This window comes from Mastacembelus armatus, chromosome 23 (genome assembly GCF_900324485.2).
Source record: "Mastacembelus armatus chromosome 23, fMasArm1.2, whole genome shotgun sequence".
In the NCBI taxonomy this organism is placed as follows: Eukaryota; Metazoa; Chordata; class Actinopteri; order Synbranchiformes; family Mastacembelidae; genus Mastacembelus; species Mastacembelus armatus.
The window spans coordinates 13,815,093-13,829,115 of record NC_046655.1 but is presented as its reverse complement, the minus strand read 5'-3'; the positions used below and the strand labels follow the sequence as shown (position 1 = coordinate 13,829,115).

The window sequence follows — 14,023 nt, the reverse complement described above, 5'->3', positions numbered from 1 at the left end:
CGTAACCAACGTAAAATAAGGTGAATCCAGTTTAAAGTAGAAAAATGATAATTAAACTTTACCTCTAACCATTTTAGGCATTTAAATTATGTTTATAATTTATAGTTAGCTTTTATTTCCTGTCCATAGATAGCATTTTTTGCAAAATATCCCAATAATTATCAGTGTTAAGGTATATTTCAATAATGGTCGTTTATATTATATTTGCTGGTTGCACAAGAACGTAAATAAAGCATAAACATGCTAGTTTTAAAACATCTTTAGACTTCTAATCAAGTCATTTTAATATATGATCCAAAATCAAATGGTTTTACAGTGTGTTAATCACAATTACATGTCATTCATTACATAACTTATATTTTACTGTATCAACAATCAAGTTTGGAAACAATTTCACCGATGATGCTGTAATAAAACATTACAGTTAATTTATTTGTTTAGCGCCAAATCACAATATAAAACAAGCAGCAGGTGGAAAGAAAGATATATATTTTATTTGATTGGAAAATATATATTATTATTATTTCCACATTTTTCTCATGCGAGGAGGCTTCGCGTCACTCGGGCTTCCGTAGCCGAGCAGCACATGACCAAGAGACGAGGAAGCGTCTCAAACAGAACCAGCTCTCAGTCTGTGCCTTGTTTTCGTCCGAGGGGGGCTCATAAATAACTTTCCAGCTCGTTATAAACTCGCAGCAGAGCGAAGACACGGACAGCTTTAGTGTTTTATGACTGAATTATAAAAATGGGCTCAAATCGCTTGTGTCAGCCGACGTTATTGAGTTGTCTCCTAATCTGCGTCACTGTGTGGATCAACCTGAGCAGCGGCGTCTTTGCCAAATTACACCGGAGACCAAACATTGTTTTGGTTCTCACCGACGACCTGGACATCACTATGGGGGGTGTGGTCAGTGACTTGTATTAGTTTTGTCTTTTTCTTGTATGTAGTGTGTTTGTTTGTGAGCTTCCCTGAGCGTCATTACGTTGTGTTTACGCGTATTTTGTAGTCATGTCAGGGAAGAATAGGTCATTTATTGGTTTTAACTCGCCTTTCAGTCCGGTCTAATAAAGCTGACTGATAAGGCATCTCAGAATCAGCAGCCTTGTCATAGCCTCTGTAAACACTCTCCATCTTCTTCAAAATAAAATCCATAAATCTTGTTTCCCTATGAAAAGTCCTGTTAAAAGAAAAGTGGCCTTTTGTATGTTATAGGTTATTGAATTGATGCTGCATGCTAAAAATGTTAAATGCACTAAATCTGTTTTTTTCCCCCCCAGAGTCCACTGAACAAGACAAAAAAATTAATTGGGGATGCAGGGATATCATTCACAAACGCAGTAAGTATCATCATCATCATCATCATCTTGTTTCTGCTTCATCACCCTGCTGACTTCCTCATCCTCTCGCCTGCCTCAGTTCGTTGCCAGCCCGCTGTGCTGCCCCAGTCGAGCTAGCATCCTGACGGGCAAATACCCCCACAACCACCACGTCATCAACAACACCTTGGAGGGAAACTGCAGCAGCAAAGCCTGGCAGAAGAGCGAGGAAGCCCAAACCTTCCCTGCTTTGCTGAAGAGCTTTGCTGGCTACCAGACCTTCTTTGCTGGGAAATACCTCAACCAGGTGCAAAAGGACGGGACTCTCTGTGGACTGCAGCGTGTTTTTAAGTTTTTCTGTTGGTCAGATTGGTAAATGAGCATAATAATCTGCAGGAGAAGAATGGATAGACATAACTTTGAACTAAGAATTAAGAGCCTTCACAATCAGCTTGGCCCTCTTTGTTCTTCCAGTGTTTTATTTTTCATTAGTCAAGAAGGAAACGCTGCAGTTATCTAGGGAATGAAGGCCGTTAAATGTTGCTTCCCAGAATGCTTTAGTTATGTTTACATCACGAACTGCCTTCCTGCTGTTAATTAAATGTGTTTATCAGCCTGCAGAGGCTTTGGGCTCTTGTCTAAAACATGGGAAACAGTGAAGGAACGGTGATTTCACAGGGTGACTGCACTTTCTCTGCCAGTTTTCACTGTGACACAATCAACTCCAGTTGAGAGCTGATTGTCAGGTGATTGTTTAAAGGGAAGCAGTCATATGATTGGAAATTCTAGTCATGATAAATCCTTTAAGTTGAGGAAAACCTTGTGAACAGATGTTGAAATGGGGAACCAGGATGTCTTGTTTTTTAGTACATTTAAAGGGTCACTTCACCCAAATTACCAAAAAAGATATTTCACCTGGTCTTCCCACATCCCATTTCAACTTCCTGTCTCCTGTATCTCAGTGTTTGCTAACCTTTTTGACTTTAAAGGTAATGTAATACTTGTTTGCCACAGGAGTTTTATTTTCTTCTTTTCACTTAAAAACCATTAAAAACCTGCCCAGCTGTGCCCAAATGTTTGCTTATAACTATTTTTCTACTTATCTGTAACTTTGTAATTGGACTGTTTTTGTGTTTCAGTACGGACACTCAGAGGCTGGAGGAGTAGAGCATGTACCTCCAGGCTGGAACTACTGGGTCGGACTGGTAAGACTCAAATTTCACATTTTAACCGTCAGCCACACATTCAGAAAAGCAGCTGGTGACAAGTCTTGTGATTTTTTTTTTTTTTTTTTTTTTTTTTGGGACAAACTCCTATTTGTCATTTCCCTTAGCAAAGTCACTAATGTTTGTCAGTGCATGTGCTCTCATGTGGCTGAGGGAAGCAGCTCACGTCGGTCAAATTAAACTGTCTTCCAGGAGAAAAACTCCAAATACTACAACTACACCCTGTCGTTGAACGGAAAGGCTCAGAAACATGGAGCAGACTACAGCAAAGACTACCTGACAGACGTCCTGGTGAGCAAACAGATGTTATGAATGAAGAATCATCATCATCATCATTAGTGTCCTTAATACCTATTGGTTTAAAGGTCGGCTTCATCCAGTTAACAGTCCTAAAGCCAAACAGAGAATTTAAATTATATTTAGGATTAATCAAGTGTCAGAACTGTCCATCTGCAAACTGACTAGACCATTAATGAACCTTTTCAAAACATATGAGATTAAAAATCCAATTTTAATACAACTGTGTCCCCTCTGTCTCTCAGGCCAACATGTCTTTAGACTTCCTCCAGTATAAATCCAACTACCAGCCCTTCTTTATGATGGTGTCCACACCAGCCCCACACTCCCCCTGGACAGCAGCTCCTCAGTATCAGGACAGGTTCAACACCACCAAAGCTCCCAGAGACCCCAACTTCAACGTCCATGGGAAGGTAGGGTTCCTTTTTTACTTTATCCATCTTTAAAACGTTTTCAGTTCAGTGAGTCTTTAGTTTTGAGGAGCAGCGTGAGCCTCAGGGGGATTTTGGGAATATATTTCTTTTTTCTTTCTCTCTCCAGGACAAACACTGGCTGATCAGACAGGCTAAAACCCCCATGTCCAACTCCTCTGTTCAGTTTCTGGATGATGCCTTCAGGAAGCGGTCCGTCTCCTCACATTGCTCTTTCTTTTCTCTCACTTCTTCTTTCAGTTTGGTCAACTTTCTCTTTCTCTTTGACCTGTAGGTGGCAAACCCTGCTGTCAGTGGACGACCTGGTGGAGAAAATAGTTGAGAGGTTGGAGGTCAGAGGTGAACTGGACAACACCTACATCTTCTTTACCTCTGACAATGGGTACCACACAGGTACGCACAGCCGTCCAGTGTCTGTCTACCATCTTTACCTCTGCTAGTAACAACATGTTCTGCTCCAGTTTGTCTAATTACTTAGGAATATTCAGATTTGGGAAGTGTTTGCTAACTGATTCAACTCTGTTTTGTTATTTCAGGCCAGTTCTCTCTTCCCGTGGATAAGAGGCAGCTCTACGAGTTTGACATCAGGGTTCCTCTCATGGTCAGAGGACCGAATATCAAACCCAATCAGACCAGCCAGGTACACGCAGTGTTTTTGTAGTTTTCCTGTATCTACATGTATCAGACCTTCTACAGAGAGTACTCATTCTGCTGCTATTCTGCCTCAGTTGTGTCTGTTGAACTGAACTAAATGAACTCGTCCTGCTGTCAGATGCTGGTGGCAAATGTCGACCTTGGCCCGACCATCCTGGACATCGCAGGCTACAGTGTCAATAAAACACAGATGGATGGCATGTCCTTCCTGCCCATTATGGTGAGCTTAATACACTGTTAATACAAAACACAGTTCAGCTCCGTTATTGAAAGGGTTAATTACGGTAAGTGCTGTGGTCTATACTAAGACTAGGATCATGGTTTGAATAAAAGGGATAATCTGTTCAACAACTTGTGTGTGTGTCTCACCAGGAGGGGAGGATGAACAGCAGCAGCTGGAGAACCGACATCCTGGTGGAATATGAAGGAGAAGGACGCAACGTGTCCGACCCTGCCTGCCCTCTGCTGGGACCTGGAGTGTCGGTACGAATGGAGGGACAAGATTGAACCGGATTATCCTCATGGAGCAGGAAAACCTATAATTCTCTCTCTCCTCTTTCTGTAGGAGTGTTTCCCAGACTGTGTTTGTGAGGACTCCTACAACAACACGTACGCCTGTGTGCGCACCGTCGCCCCCTCTGCCAACCTGCAGTACTGCGAGTTTGATGACAATGAGGTAGAGCTGAAAATGTTTTTGGCTTCTGTCCCTTTGTAGCATCTTATTTTTTGCTGCCTAATGTGATAAGAAAAGTTTCAATGTTTACTTAAAAACACTGTTTGCAGGATTAAAAAAAAAGTCTTTATTGTATCACCATCTGCTGATATAATCCTAAATGACAGTTGGTGCCATTTCTTTGGCTGTGTCTCCTGCAGGTGTTTGCAGAAGTCTACAACGTGACAGCAGACCCCTACCAGCTGACTAACATTGCAAAGACCATTGACCAGGAAATCCTGGAGAAGATGAACCACCGACTGATGCTGCTGCAGTCCTGCTCCGGACAGTCGTGTCGGACACCTGGCGTCTACGATCCACGGTCTGGTCACTGCTCACTGAGAGTTTTGCTAAAAAAAAAATTCTGATTTTTAAAAATTAGCAGCTCTGGTTTCTCCACACAGCTAAACATAGTAACTTCCTGCTGCAATAACAGACTAAAAATGAAGACGTAGAAATACACGTCAGAATACATGGGTAGCTTTTCCAATGGAACAGCTTCCATTTGCAGAAAATGTGTGAACCAATTGTTTTAAACTGGTCCAGTCTGCGTCTAAAGTAAACAAGAGTCAACTGTGTGTTCAGGGATTTAGCTGTGACATTACTGTCAACAACTGTTGAGGTCATAAGTTTCATAATGAAACATGTCACCAACAGGCTAATCCAGGTCGACATTAGTCTCTGTAGGAGGAACCACTTTAGAAAGTGTTTGCTGGGTTTCTACAGAACATAAACAGACTCGGCATTAACGGATCTGTCCTGTCGCTTCTCAGGTACAAGTTTGACCCGCGACAGATGTTCAGCAGCCACAGCTGGAAGCTCAGCAGACTGAGACAGACGACGAAATAAGACCAGACGGAAGAGGAGGAGGTGGATGGTGGTAATCGGTGGAGGAAGAAGGGCTGTGTTGTATTGTGTGTTCAGCCTTTGCTGCTGCTGTTGCCTTGAGCCAGTCTCTTGTACATGGATGGAGAAGGGAGGAGGTGTGTTGCCATGGAGACAGGATGCAGGACCCACCTGTAAAGCTTTGGGTTTCTATAAGTTTTCATTCACATTGTTCAGGATGGATCCACGCAAGCAAATTCTTAAATCAACATTGAACCAGGTGTTTGTTGAATGTGCGAGTTATGGTTCTGAAACTCAAATGTGATTCAAATGTTTTAAGTTGAATGTCACAAAATTTTGCTTCGTTCTTTTCAGTGTGTGTTCAAACCAGTCTCCTTCCAGAGATTCAGCTTGTTCATTTCAGACTCAGCTGATTTTCTCTGCAGAGAGAGCTGAGTCTCTGGAAAGAAACTGTTTCAGAACCATAAGTTCCACATTCAGATTTTATTTTCAATAATGCAACAAATTGTGGTCTGATTTCACTTCAGTCTCTGTGTTGAATATTTCTGTAATGTTTTACTTTATGGGATTATTCAGCTAATTTCCTCATAATCTCCTTAAACATCTGTGTGTAGCTGTGGTGGATGCTCATCAGAGCCACAGTCCTTTACGTCAGGGTGTTAATAGAAACTGCACCAACACAAAAGGAACAAACCAGAGCTGAATAGAAAAGTTGAGTAAAGGTGAAGTCTGACCTGAGTCTGTCAGAGTCAGCAGAGGGAGCTGCAGAAAGAAGATTCAGGAGTTTTTAAAACGGCCTTTTCCTTCATTCATTTCACATTAAGTCACAGAAAATGGTGGTGGGGAAAAATTCAGTATTTCATAGTAATTTCATTGAGCCTAATGTGAAACATGACAGTGTTTGGGCACAGAGACCAGAGCTATTACGACATTAGTCAGCTCAGTTCTAGTTATTGTTTTTGTTTTTTAAAGCTGAAGTTTTTGTTTCTAACAATAATTGTTTGTCACATTTTGATTAATGCTACTTTGAAAAGCCAAACTAAATATAACAATGATAAAAATGGAAAAAATAATCTATATTTGATACATTTCTCAAAACAACTTTCTTTAAATTTGAAGGGAATCTATTCTCTATTTTGGATCATGTTTCTGCCATAAACTGTGTTTATAAAGTATGAAGAGTCATATCCTCATGTCACTGGGCCTTCTGCTGAGGGTTTGGGTTTTTGAGGTATTATAGAGTAAAGGGGTAGTTCAACATTTTGAGAAAGACACTTCTTTGCTTTAGAAGATTGTCATCACTCCTGCTGGAGCTGGTGCCGTTGGAAAGACATCTAATGTGCATATTTCCCAAAACGTTCATTTAAAGCTGCCTTGATATTTTTTTTTTTAATCTAAAAAATACGATCAAATCTTAACGTCTAACCAAAGATCAGATTTGGAGACAGTCTTGTTATATCTGCATTTGTTAAACGACTGAATATGTTTATGTTTCTCTTACTGACAAACAAGCAGACAGAGCTGCTGCTCTTTCCTCTGCAGTCACTGACCCCAGAGATTTAACATTTACACTGCGATTATCGCTCGTCAGACTGATCACTTTCAGTTCACTGAGGCACTTTCCAGTCTGTCAGAACTCTTGTTGTTTTGGCACCTTTTGTTTTTCAGAAGGTTTTGATGATGATGATGTTGATGTTGTATATTCTCCTGTGTATTTGTCCAAATAAAGAAAATGTCAGAAGAGACATCTTACGTATCAGCCTATGTTTAGTCGTCCGTCATCAGTTCTCCCACCCCTCCAGGACGGGCAGGAACGGCAGGTCGGTGCTGCCCAGGTAGGTCCTCCCTCGGTGCTGGAAGACGTCGCTGACAGCCCAGGTCAGGCGCCCTTCAGGGTCGTGCAGAGTCCCCACGAGTTCACCGTCCAATCCCAGCTCCAGGACCAGAGCGTAGTGCGGCAGCAGGAGGTTGTACCAGCTCAGAGGAACCACCTGGAAACACAAACAAATGTTTACAGTTTGCTGATAATCAGCCATGTTCACACAATCAGTATCAGCAACCAATCGACTGTATAATTACTGTAGAACTGATCAATACTACACCAGGTTTTTATGAACGTCATGGTGCTGTGAAGAGATTTAAACAAACTCTCAGCTCACTATGGGAGTCAGACTCAGTTTGTATTGAGAAACCACTTTCCTGTGGTCACGTGAAACATCATCCACTTTTAAATAAATACTGAACAGGTTTTCTACTGCACCACCCATCCATCACACAACATGGACTCTAATGAAGTTTGTTTTAACAAAAGCAAAAACAAAGTCGTAGCAGTTTTTCAGGACAAACAAAGGGGATCAGTGATTGGTTGTTGAGGCTCACTGACACGTCGTCCTGGCACCTGATTGGTTGATTGAACATGGAAAGGAAAAGGAGCAAACTCAAAAAGTTGCAAAAAAGTCAGACAGTGTCTGAGAGACGTCACTGACCTTGGCCAGGAAGCGTTTGACGGCCGGGTACGGGGCGATGATGTCCAGGAATGGAGGCAGGAGCTTCTGGAACCGGGGCGTTGTCATGCCAACCAGGAATGTCCCATGGTCGCTAAGGCGGATGTTGTCAGGGTAACCAATCATGTTGTCCATCACCGTCTCCTTGGTACCAGCCTTTGGGCCCCTCAGCCAGTATCTGAGAGCACAGAGTCAAATAAATGTTCGTCCTCAGAGTAACAGATGTTTGTTTGTTTGTTGTTTACCTCAGTATGCGTGCGATGCTGGTCTCTGCCAGCAGCAGGAAGCGCTCGTCAGGCGACAGGACGACGCCATTGGGCATGTAGAGAGAGTCCAGCAGGACGCTCACACTTCCTGTCTGAGGATCGTAGGAGAGAAGACGACCGAGGTTGTTCAGCTCGATCACCTGAAACACACGGTTTATTTCACCTTTATCTTCTTGTTTATTTAGCTTTTCTGTTAAATTCAAGTTAATTCACTTGGTTTGGTTTAGTTTGCATAATAATAAATACAATATAGTTATAAAGCTCAAAACCATATTTCCATTTTTAATAGATCTAGTTTGTCATTTACCTGCTGACATCTTCACCTCACCTCTTTTAAATGCCAACATTTCAAATCAGAAAGAGGGAAGTGAAATCGTTTATCCCTCTTTGTGTTCCTCTCACCTCCAGTTTGACGTGTCTGCGTCCCCAGCGACTGGAAGAGTCGGTGAAATAAATAATCCCAGTCTGTGAGGAAATCTCCAGACCGTTCAGAAAGGCAAAGGGAACGCCACCAGCACCTGAGGCCAGAGAAGAATTCAATTTGAAATCGGAGATGAATTCACTATGAGTTCCAACACACACACACACACACCTTGTGAGTTCGCCAACAGCAGAGTTTTGTCTCCAGTTGTGGGGTTGATGCTGTAAAGCCCGAAGTAAGAGTCGGCGACAATCAGCTGACTGTGGCGATCCAGACGAACACCGTGAGGACGACCACAGACAGGTTCGTGGTCTGTGTTACTGCCTGGATATACGCACACGCACACGCACACGCGCGCGCACACACACACACACACACACACACACACACACACACACAAAATCAGTTTTCTGCTCTGCCTTGGATGTTGATGCTGATCTGGAACTGACAGACACTTGGGTCAATAAACACTGAGCTGAACTGAGATTTTCTACAAACACAGATGTTAAAACCTGAAAAGAGCAGTTTGATGTGATTTTCTTATTTATGACGAAAATATTTTGTTCACTGCAGCTTGAAGTTTGCAGTGAACAAACAGGACTAACTCCTGCATTTAGCTCTTAACTGTTTAAACAATAAATCGTTAGTTTACTTATTTTTTGAACAAGTTTTAATTTTATTTTCTGTATGACATTGTAAAAATGCAACCGAGTGCAGGAAAGACGTGGACAAACAAAGAAGAAGAAACACGAACCACATTCAGATAAATTCTGTCCCATCTGTGTGATGAGAGTGAGGCCGTCATCAGGGCCGATCCTCCACAGCTTCCCATCCACAGTCCCAGTGTACACGTTACCTGAAACACACACACACACAAATTCATCAATTGATCGATTGTGACGATAATCAATAATGACAATGATCATTTGTTGCAGCCTTATTCAAAACCATGAAACCGCTAATAAATCAGGCCTGGCACAAAAATACTGCAGTGACGCAGAGCAGCTTCCTCACCATCCTCATCAGCAGTGAAGGATTCTGGTCCGTGTAGTTTCCCTGTGAACAGCCTCCGGCCCTTCTGCAGGCGGGTGTTGACGGCCAGTGGCCCCTCCAGGGCTGGCGGGGGCCCCTTTAGTCTGGGGAAACACATTTGGATTTAAATGAACCATTAAATGAGCGTTGAGCTGTGCTGCATCTTCATTCGTCTCCATTTTTGTAGTTTTTGCTGGGGGATGTCAAGTGGAAATGAAACAATGCAGTGAAGCTACAAGCTGTTATATACTGAGACTTTTGCTGTACAAACTGGGCATTTTCATACAGTTACTGCTGTGTGTGCAGATGTGTGCGCAGATGTGTGCGACTGTACTTACACATGTGGTCTGGGGTCTATGGGAGAAGGCAGCAGGTAAACTGCAGCAGCCACAGCCAGCAGAGCCACGAGCACCGACCTCCAGGCCAACCTGCCACAGACCAGGACGTTACTGCCTCTTTAACTCACACAGACACACAAAGGCACAGCAGCGAGGCTCCTGGTCCTCTTCACCAGGCAGTTAATCCAATTGATCAATTAATAAATGTAATCAATCTTGTTTATACAAAAATGCTTAACTGCACAACCCTTAGGAGAAACGCGACTTTATTCTGGTGTAAAAGCCACAAAAGGCCTTTATCCCTGTTCCTCCTCTGAGTGTGTTCAACACTCAACACATACTCACTATAAATCCTGCTGTGTAGTGTAGAGAGACAACATCTGCTGCAACCAGATAACATCATTTACTGTCATAGACATTGTCTTTATCAGTGTGTAGGTTTTCTTTTTATGCAACTGTGCAAAACAGGACAAGCTGTTATTGATCTCGAGGCATCTCTGGAAACACTGGGAAGATGTAAACACTTTATTCAGAAATCAATAACCAGCCAATGCAAATGATTGAACAGCTGCTGATGCAAAGAGAAGCAGAGCAAAGCTGCAGGAAGTCAAGTGTCTGATCATCGTGTTTCAAATCTGACACGCGTTTATTTTATGATCTGTAACTTAAAATATGTCACATGTGTCCAGGTTAACACAGTGTGTCCCCAACATGTGTGTGAGCAGAGGGTGACGGCTCGTTCCTTTAAAATCAGTGGTGCTGTTTGTCTCTAACCAAGGCCGAAAAGTAGGTCGGCTCAGACTGGATCCTAAAAAAATCCCAATTCTTCTTTTTACGACGCACCTTCTTTTGTCAGAAACATTTAGACACTAAACTGAGAAATATTTGAACGGAGTCTGTCTCGTCAGGAAAGATGTTTAACCTTCCGGCTTGTTAAACGTTAAAAGGCAGCACAGACAGACTCGGTCATTTATTCTGTTTGAGATAAAGATGAAGAAAGTTTCAAACTCACATTCTCGAGGTTCCGAGTCGCGTCTTTTCCTTTGGCTGCGTCCAAAAGATCAGATGTTTGTGTTCCGGCTACAGCTTCAAAATAAAAGCCGCGTTCACGTGTGGCTAAGTTTTCAGACTTTTCGATGCTACACCAGAGATTTACAATTAGTGAAGACATTTACTAATTTAAAGGGATCTAAGTAAGTGCAGTTTTGGAGATTAGACCCAGACTTGTGCATGATGGGAATAAAGCAGGTTTGGGCTCCTGCTCCTTGTCCTCTCAGTTTATACCTTCTGCTAATCACATTAAGCACATGGCTCACAGCAGACAGGTTCATTATTGGCCCAGGAAACTAACAAATCTTCTTGGTGCCCCCTTCCAAGGGCCTTGAGCCCGAGCTTCTGTTTGAAGCCAGTCTGACATTAGAAAACCCTGCAGAAAGGAAAAGCAAGTCCAACTCCAGCGTAAAAGGAACACAAGGCAACCTGACAACTAAAGCTCATGCAAAACCTACACAGACAAAAAACAACTAAAAACACATGAAAAAAAAAAAAAAAAAAAAAAAAAAAATCAGCACACACAAACAAAACTGATGCAAGTAGACTACAAGCAGGCACAAAACAACCAGACACATAAAATAACCTGAGAGACGCACGAGGAAAAATACACATAAGATGGCAACATGGACAACAACTACACACAGGGGTGTGTGTTACGTTAGAGGAGTAGGGGCTGTTTACACATCAATATATCCAGGAACCTGCTGTTAGAACTTATACTCCTCAATTAACTGTAAAGCCTCAAGGTGGGGATGTTATCAGCAGGGCTTTTACTTTGAAGGGAGCACTGACGGTCTTCCTGCAGGCTGAGTGTCCACACACCTGCAGCTTCACACCTGGCAGAGTGTGAGGCTCAGCAGGAGGGGGTCCCACTTCTCTCAGGGAATTTGAGTTGAGGTCAAACTGAGGACAAGAGGTGGAGCAGAGCAGCAACAATCACTGAACTCACTGAAGACAAATGTGAGCGTTAACCACTTAACCAGTTAACCCTGGTGTGTCTGAAAGCAACACAAATTGCAGTAAAATAGTTTTAAAACTTTGATCAAAACATATTCATTAGCACCAGACTAACCGTTTCCAGTTTTATCTTAAGCTGAGATACTATTTCCAGCTACTGGCTTCAGTCAAGTGTATTAAAATAAATGGTCAGTAAAATGTCAGGAACTTGTGAAAACCTTTTGCTTAAAAATGACAGAAGTTCAGTCAAAATATCTGCAGATTCATTTTCAGTCGATTGTCCATTGATTGATGCATACGCTCGTTCGATCAATAATCCTACTTTCTTATTTCAACTTGACAAATCAATCAAGACTAAACAAAAGAGCAGCTGTACAATGTGAGATAAAACACAATAGTACATAAACACACAAGCCTTTTTTAGTGTCATTTCACCTTTAATAGACTCATCTGGTTTGATGTGAAATTTAAGAGACACCTCCAAAAAAAAAAAAAAAAAAAAAAAAAAAGACCCAGGTAACTGTCACCGCTTTTAAAAAGGCACCGCTGAGGAGACTGTTTCAGCCTGAGCTCAAAATCCAACCAAATCTTTCAATAAATACAGTTTTTACTGACGAGGATTTGTCATTAGAAAACGTCTCTGTGCTCACGTCTGTGTCCGACGACCAGAACATTTGCATTTTGAATTTACAACCTCAAACGACAGGGTGGACTCAGACCAGACTAATGAGTGATGATCCTGATGCTTGACGACGGGGAATCTGGGCATGTGCAGGACAAAAACAACATCATAGGAAAATAAAGTGAAAGCAGTAGATTACAGAGGAGCTACATGTGGATCTTTGGTATTTAACATCACAGTGTCTGGCTGTAACATCTGTAGTCACAGTTCACACAAAACTAAAGAAAACTGTGACGTTTAAGCTGACAGGATCACAGAGTCCATTTAGCAGCTGTCCTGGGGCTTCTGACCACCTCAAATGATGTTTGACTTTGTTTTCCTGAGGTGTTTACTCGTTAACACATGACTCAAGTGGGATTTTAATCAGGCCAGATTGGGGTATTGATCCTTCACTTTAAACCCATCAGCTTTTGAAACAGTATATTTCTTGTATCTTCCAAAATGGTGCATGACTGCAGTTTAATAGACGCCAACATGCTCTAAGTTACACAGCCCAGCAGTATGTGCAGAAAGCATGTACAGAGATTCAGCCAAACATTTCACAGTCAAATCAAACAGAAGTTCATCCAGACGACAAAATGAAATAACTTCCATCGCTGTTTTTCCATTTGTTCAAACAGAAAACAGATAATGATCAGTGGAGCGTTAAAATCAGATTAAAGTGTATCACGTGATTCGTAGATTAAACAGGAGAAACCGAAAAATCAAAAACCCGTCTTCCCTGAATTCAAAGTTAAAGTGCCCCCAAAAATCATAACTGATACGATTGTTCTGATGCGTTTCCACAGCTACAGTTTATAAGATACACAAAGCAACAACAACAACAAGGCTTTAAGATTCATTAACTGTTTCCAGACTATGTATAATATATGGAGGCAAAAAAGGCCAGAACAATTTAAGATTTATAAGCCACCCAAAGTCTAATTCATGTGGTTTAAGTTTCTCTGTAAAATAGAAGATATGGCAACACGAATGTCTTCAAATTGTTTTTAGATACAATTTCAATTTGTGAACACTAAAAAAAAAGACAAGCTGAAGTTACCCACTGAAACTAAAACCACATAAATTTAAGAAAGGAGGTGTTCAAAGTTCAGTTTTTACATCCTATAAATTCAGTTTTATTTAAACTTCAACACTATTGGGTCCTACATTTCCCATAATGCAACACAATAACATCTTATATTAGACCCTGTTGCCTGCTGCATGTCCACTTCTTCTGAGCTCCAGTTTGTAACACAGTTTCTTATAGGACCAAATCTTTCTGCCTTTTTCTTTTTGCTTCCACAG

At 41.7% G+C, this 14,023-nt stretch overlaps 2 protein-coding genes across 3 annotated transcripts; one reads left to right on the top strand and one right to left on the bottom strand.

Moving 5' to 3' along the window:
* The first annotated feature begins 586 nt into the window (after positions 1-586).
* On the top strand, positions 587-6,656 carry gnsa (glucosamine (N-acetyl)-6-sulfatase a). Its single transcript, XM_026326978.2, has 14 exons — positions 587-907; positions 1,279-1,338; positions 1,418-1,624; positions 2,457-2,522; positions 2,736-2,834; positions 3,086-3,253; positions 3,381-3,463; positions 3,546-3,664; positions 3,808-3,911; positions 4,044-4,145; positions 4,298-4,408; positions 4,491-4,601; positions 4,799-4,959; positions 5,411-6,656. Exons 1-14 carry the CDS (start codon positions 746-748, stop codon positions 5,484-5,486), a joined length of 1,629 nt encoding a protein of 542 aa, XP_026182763.1. The 5' UTR covers positions 587-745; the 3' UTR covers positions 5,487-6,656.
* On the bottom strand, positions 4,915-11,102 carry LOC113142145 (adipocyte plasma membrane-associated protein). 2 transcript variants are annotated; one of them, XM_026326981.1, is made up of 10 exons: positions 11,057-11,102; positions 10,045-10,134; positions 9,689-9,810; positions 9,429-9,530; positions 8,846-8,998; positions 8,656-8,771; positions 8,233-8,393; positions 7,970-8,165; positions 7,237-7,474; positions 4,915-4,987 (listed from the first exon to the last, which is right to left on the bottom strand). In XM_026326981.1, coding segments are annotated over exons 1-9 (1,152 nt in total). In that variant the 5' UTR covers positions 11,059-11,102; the 3' UTR covers positions 4,915-4,987; positions 7,237-7,264. The 2 variants fall into 2 exon arrangements, with proteins under 2 accessions (XP_026182766.1, XP_026182765.1); XM_026326980.2 differs by lacking the exon at positions 4,915-4,987 and having other exon boundaries at positions 6,785-7,474.
* Between the last annotated feature and the right edge of the window lie 2,921 nt (positions 11,103-14,023).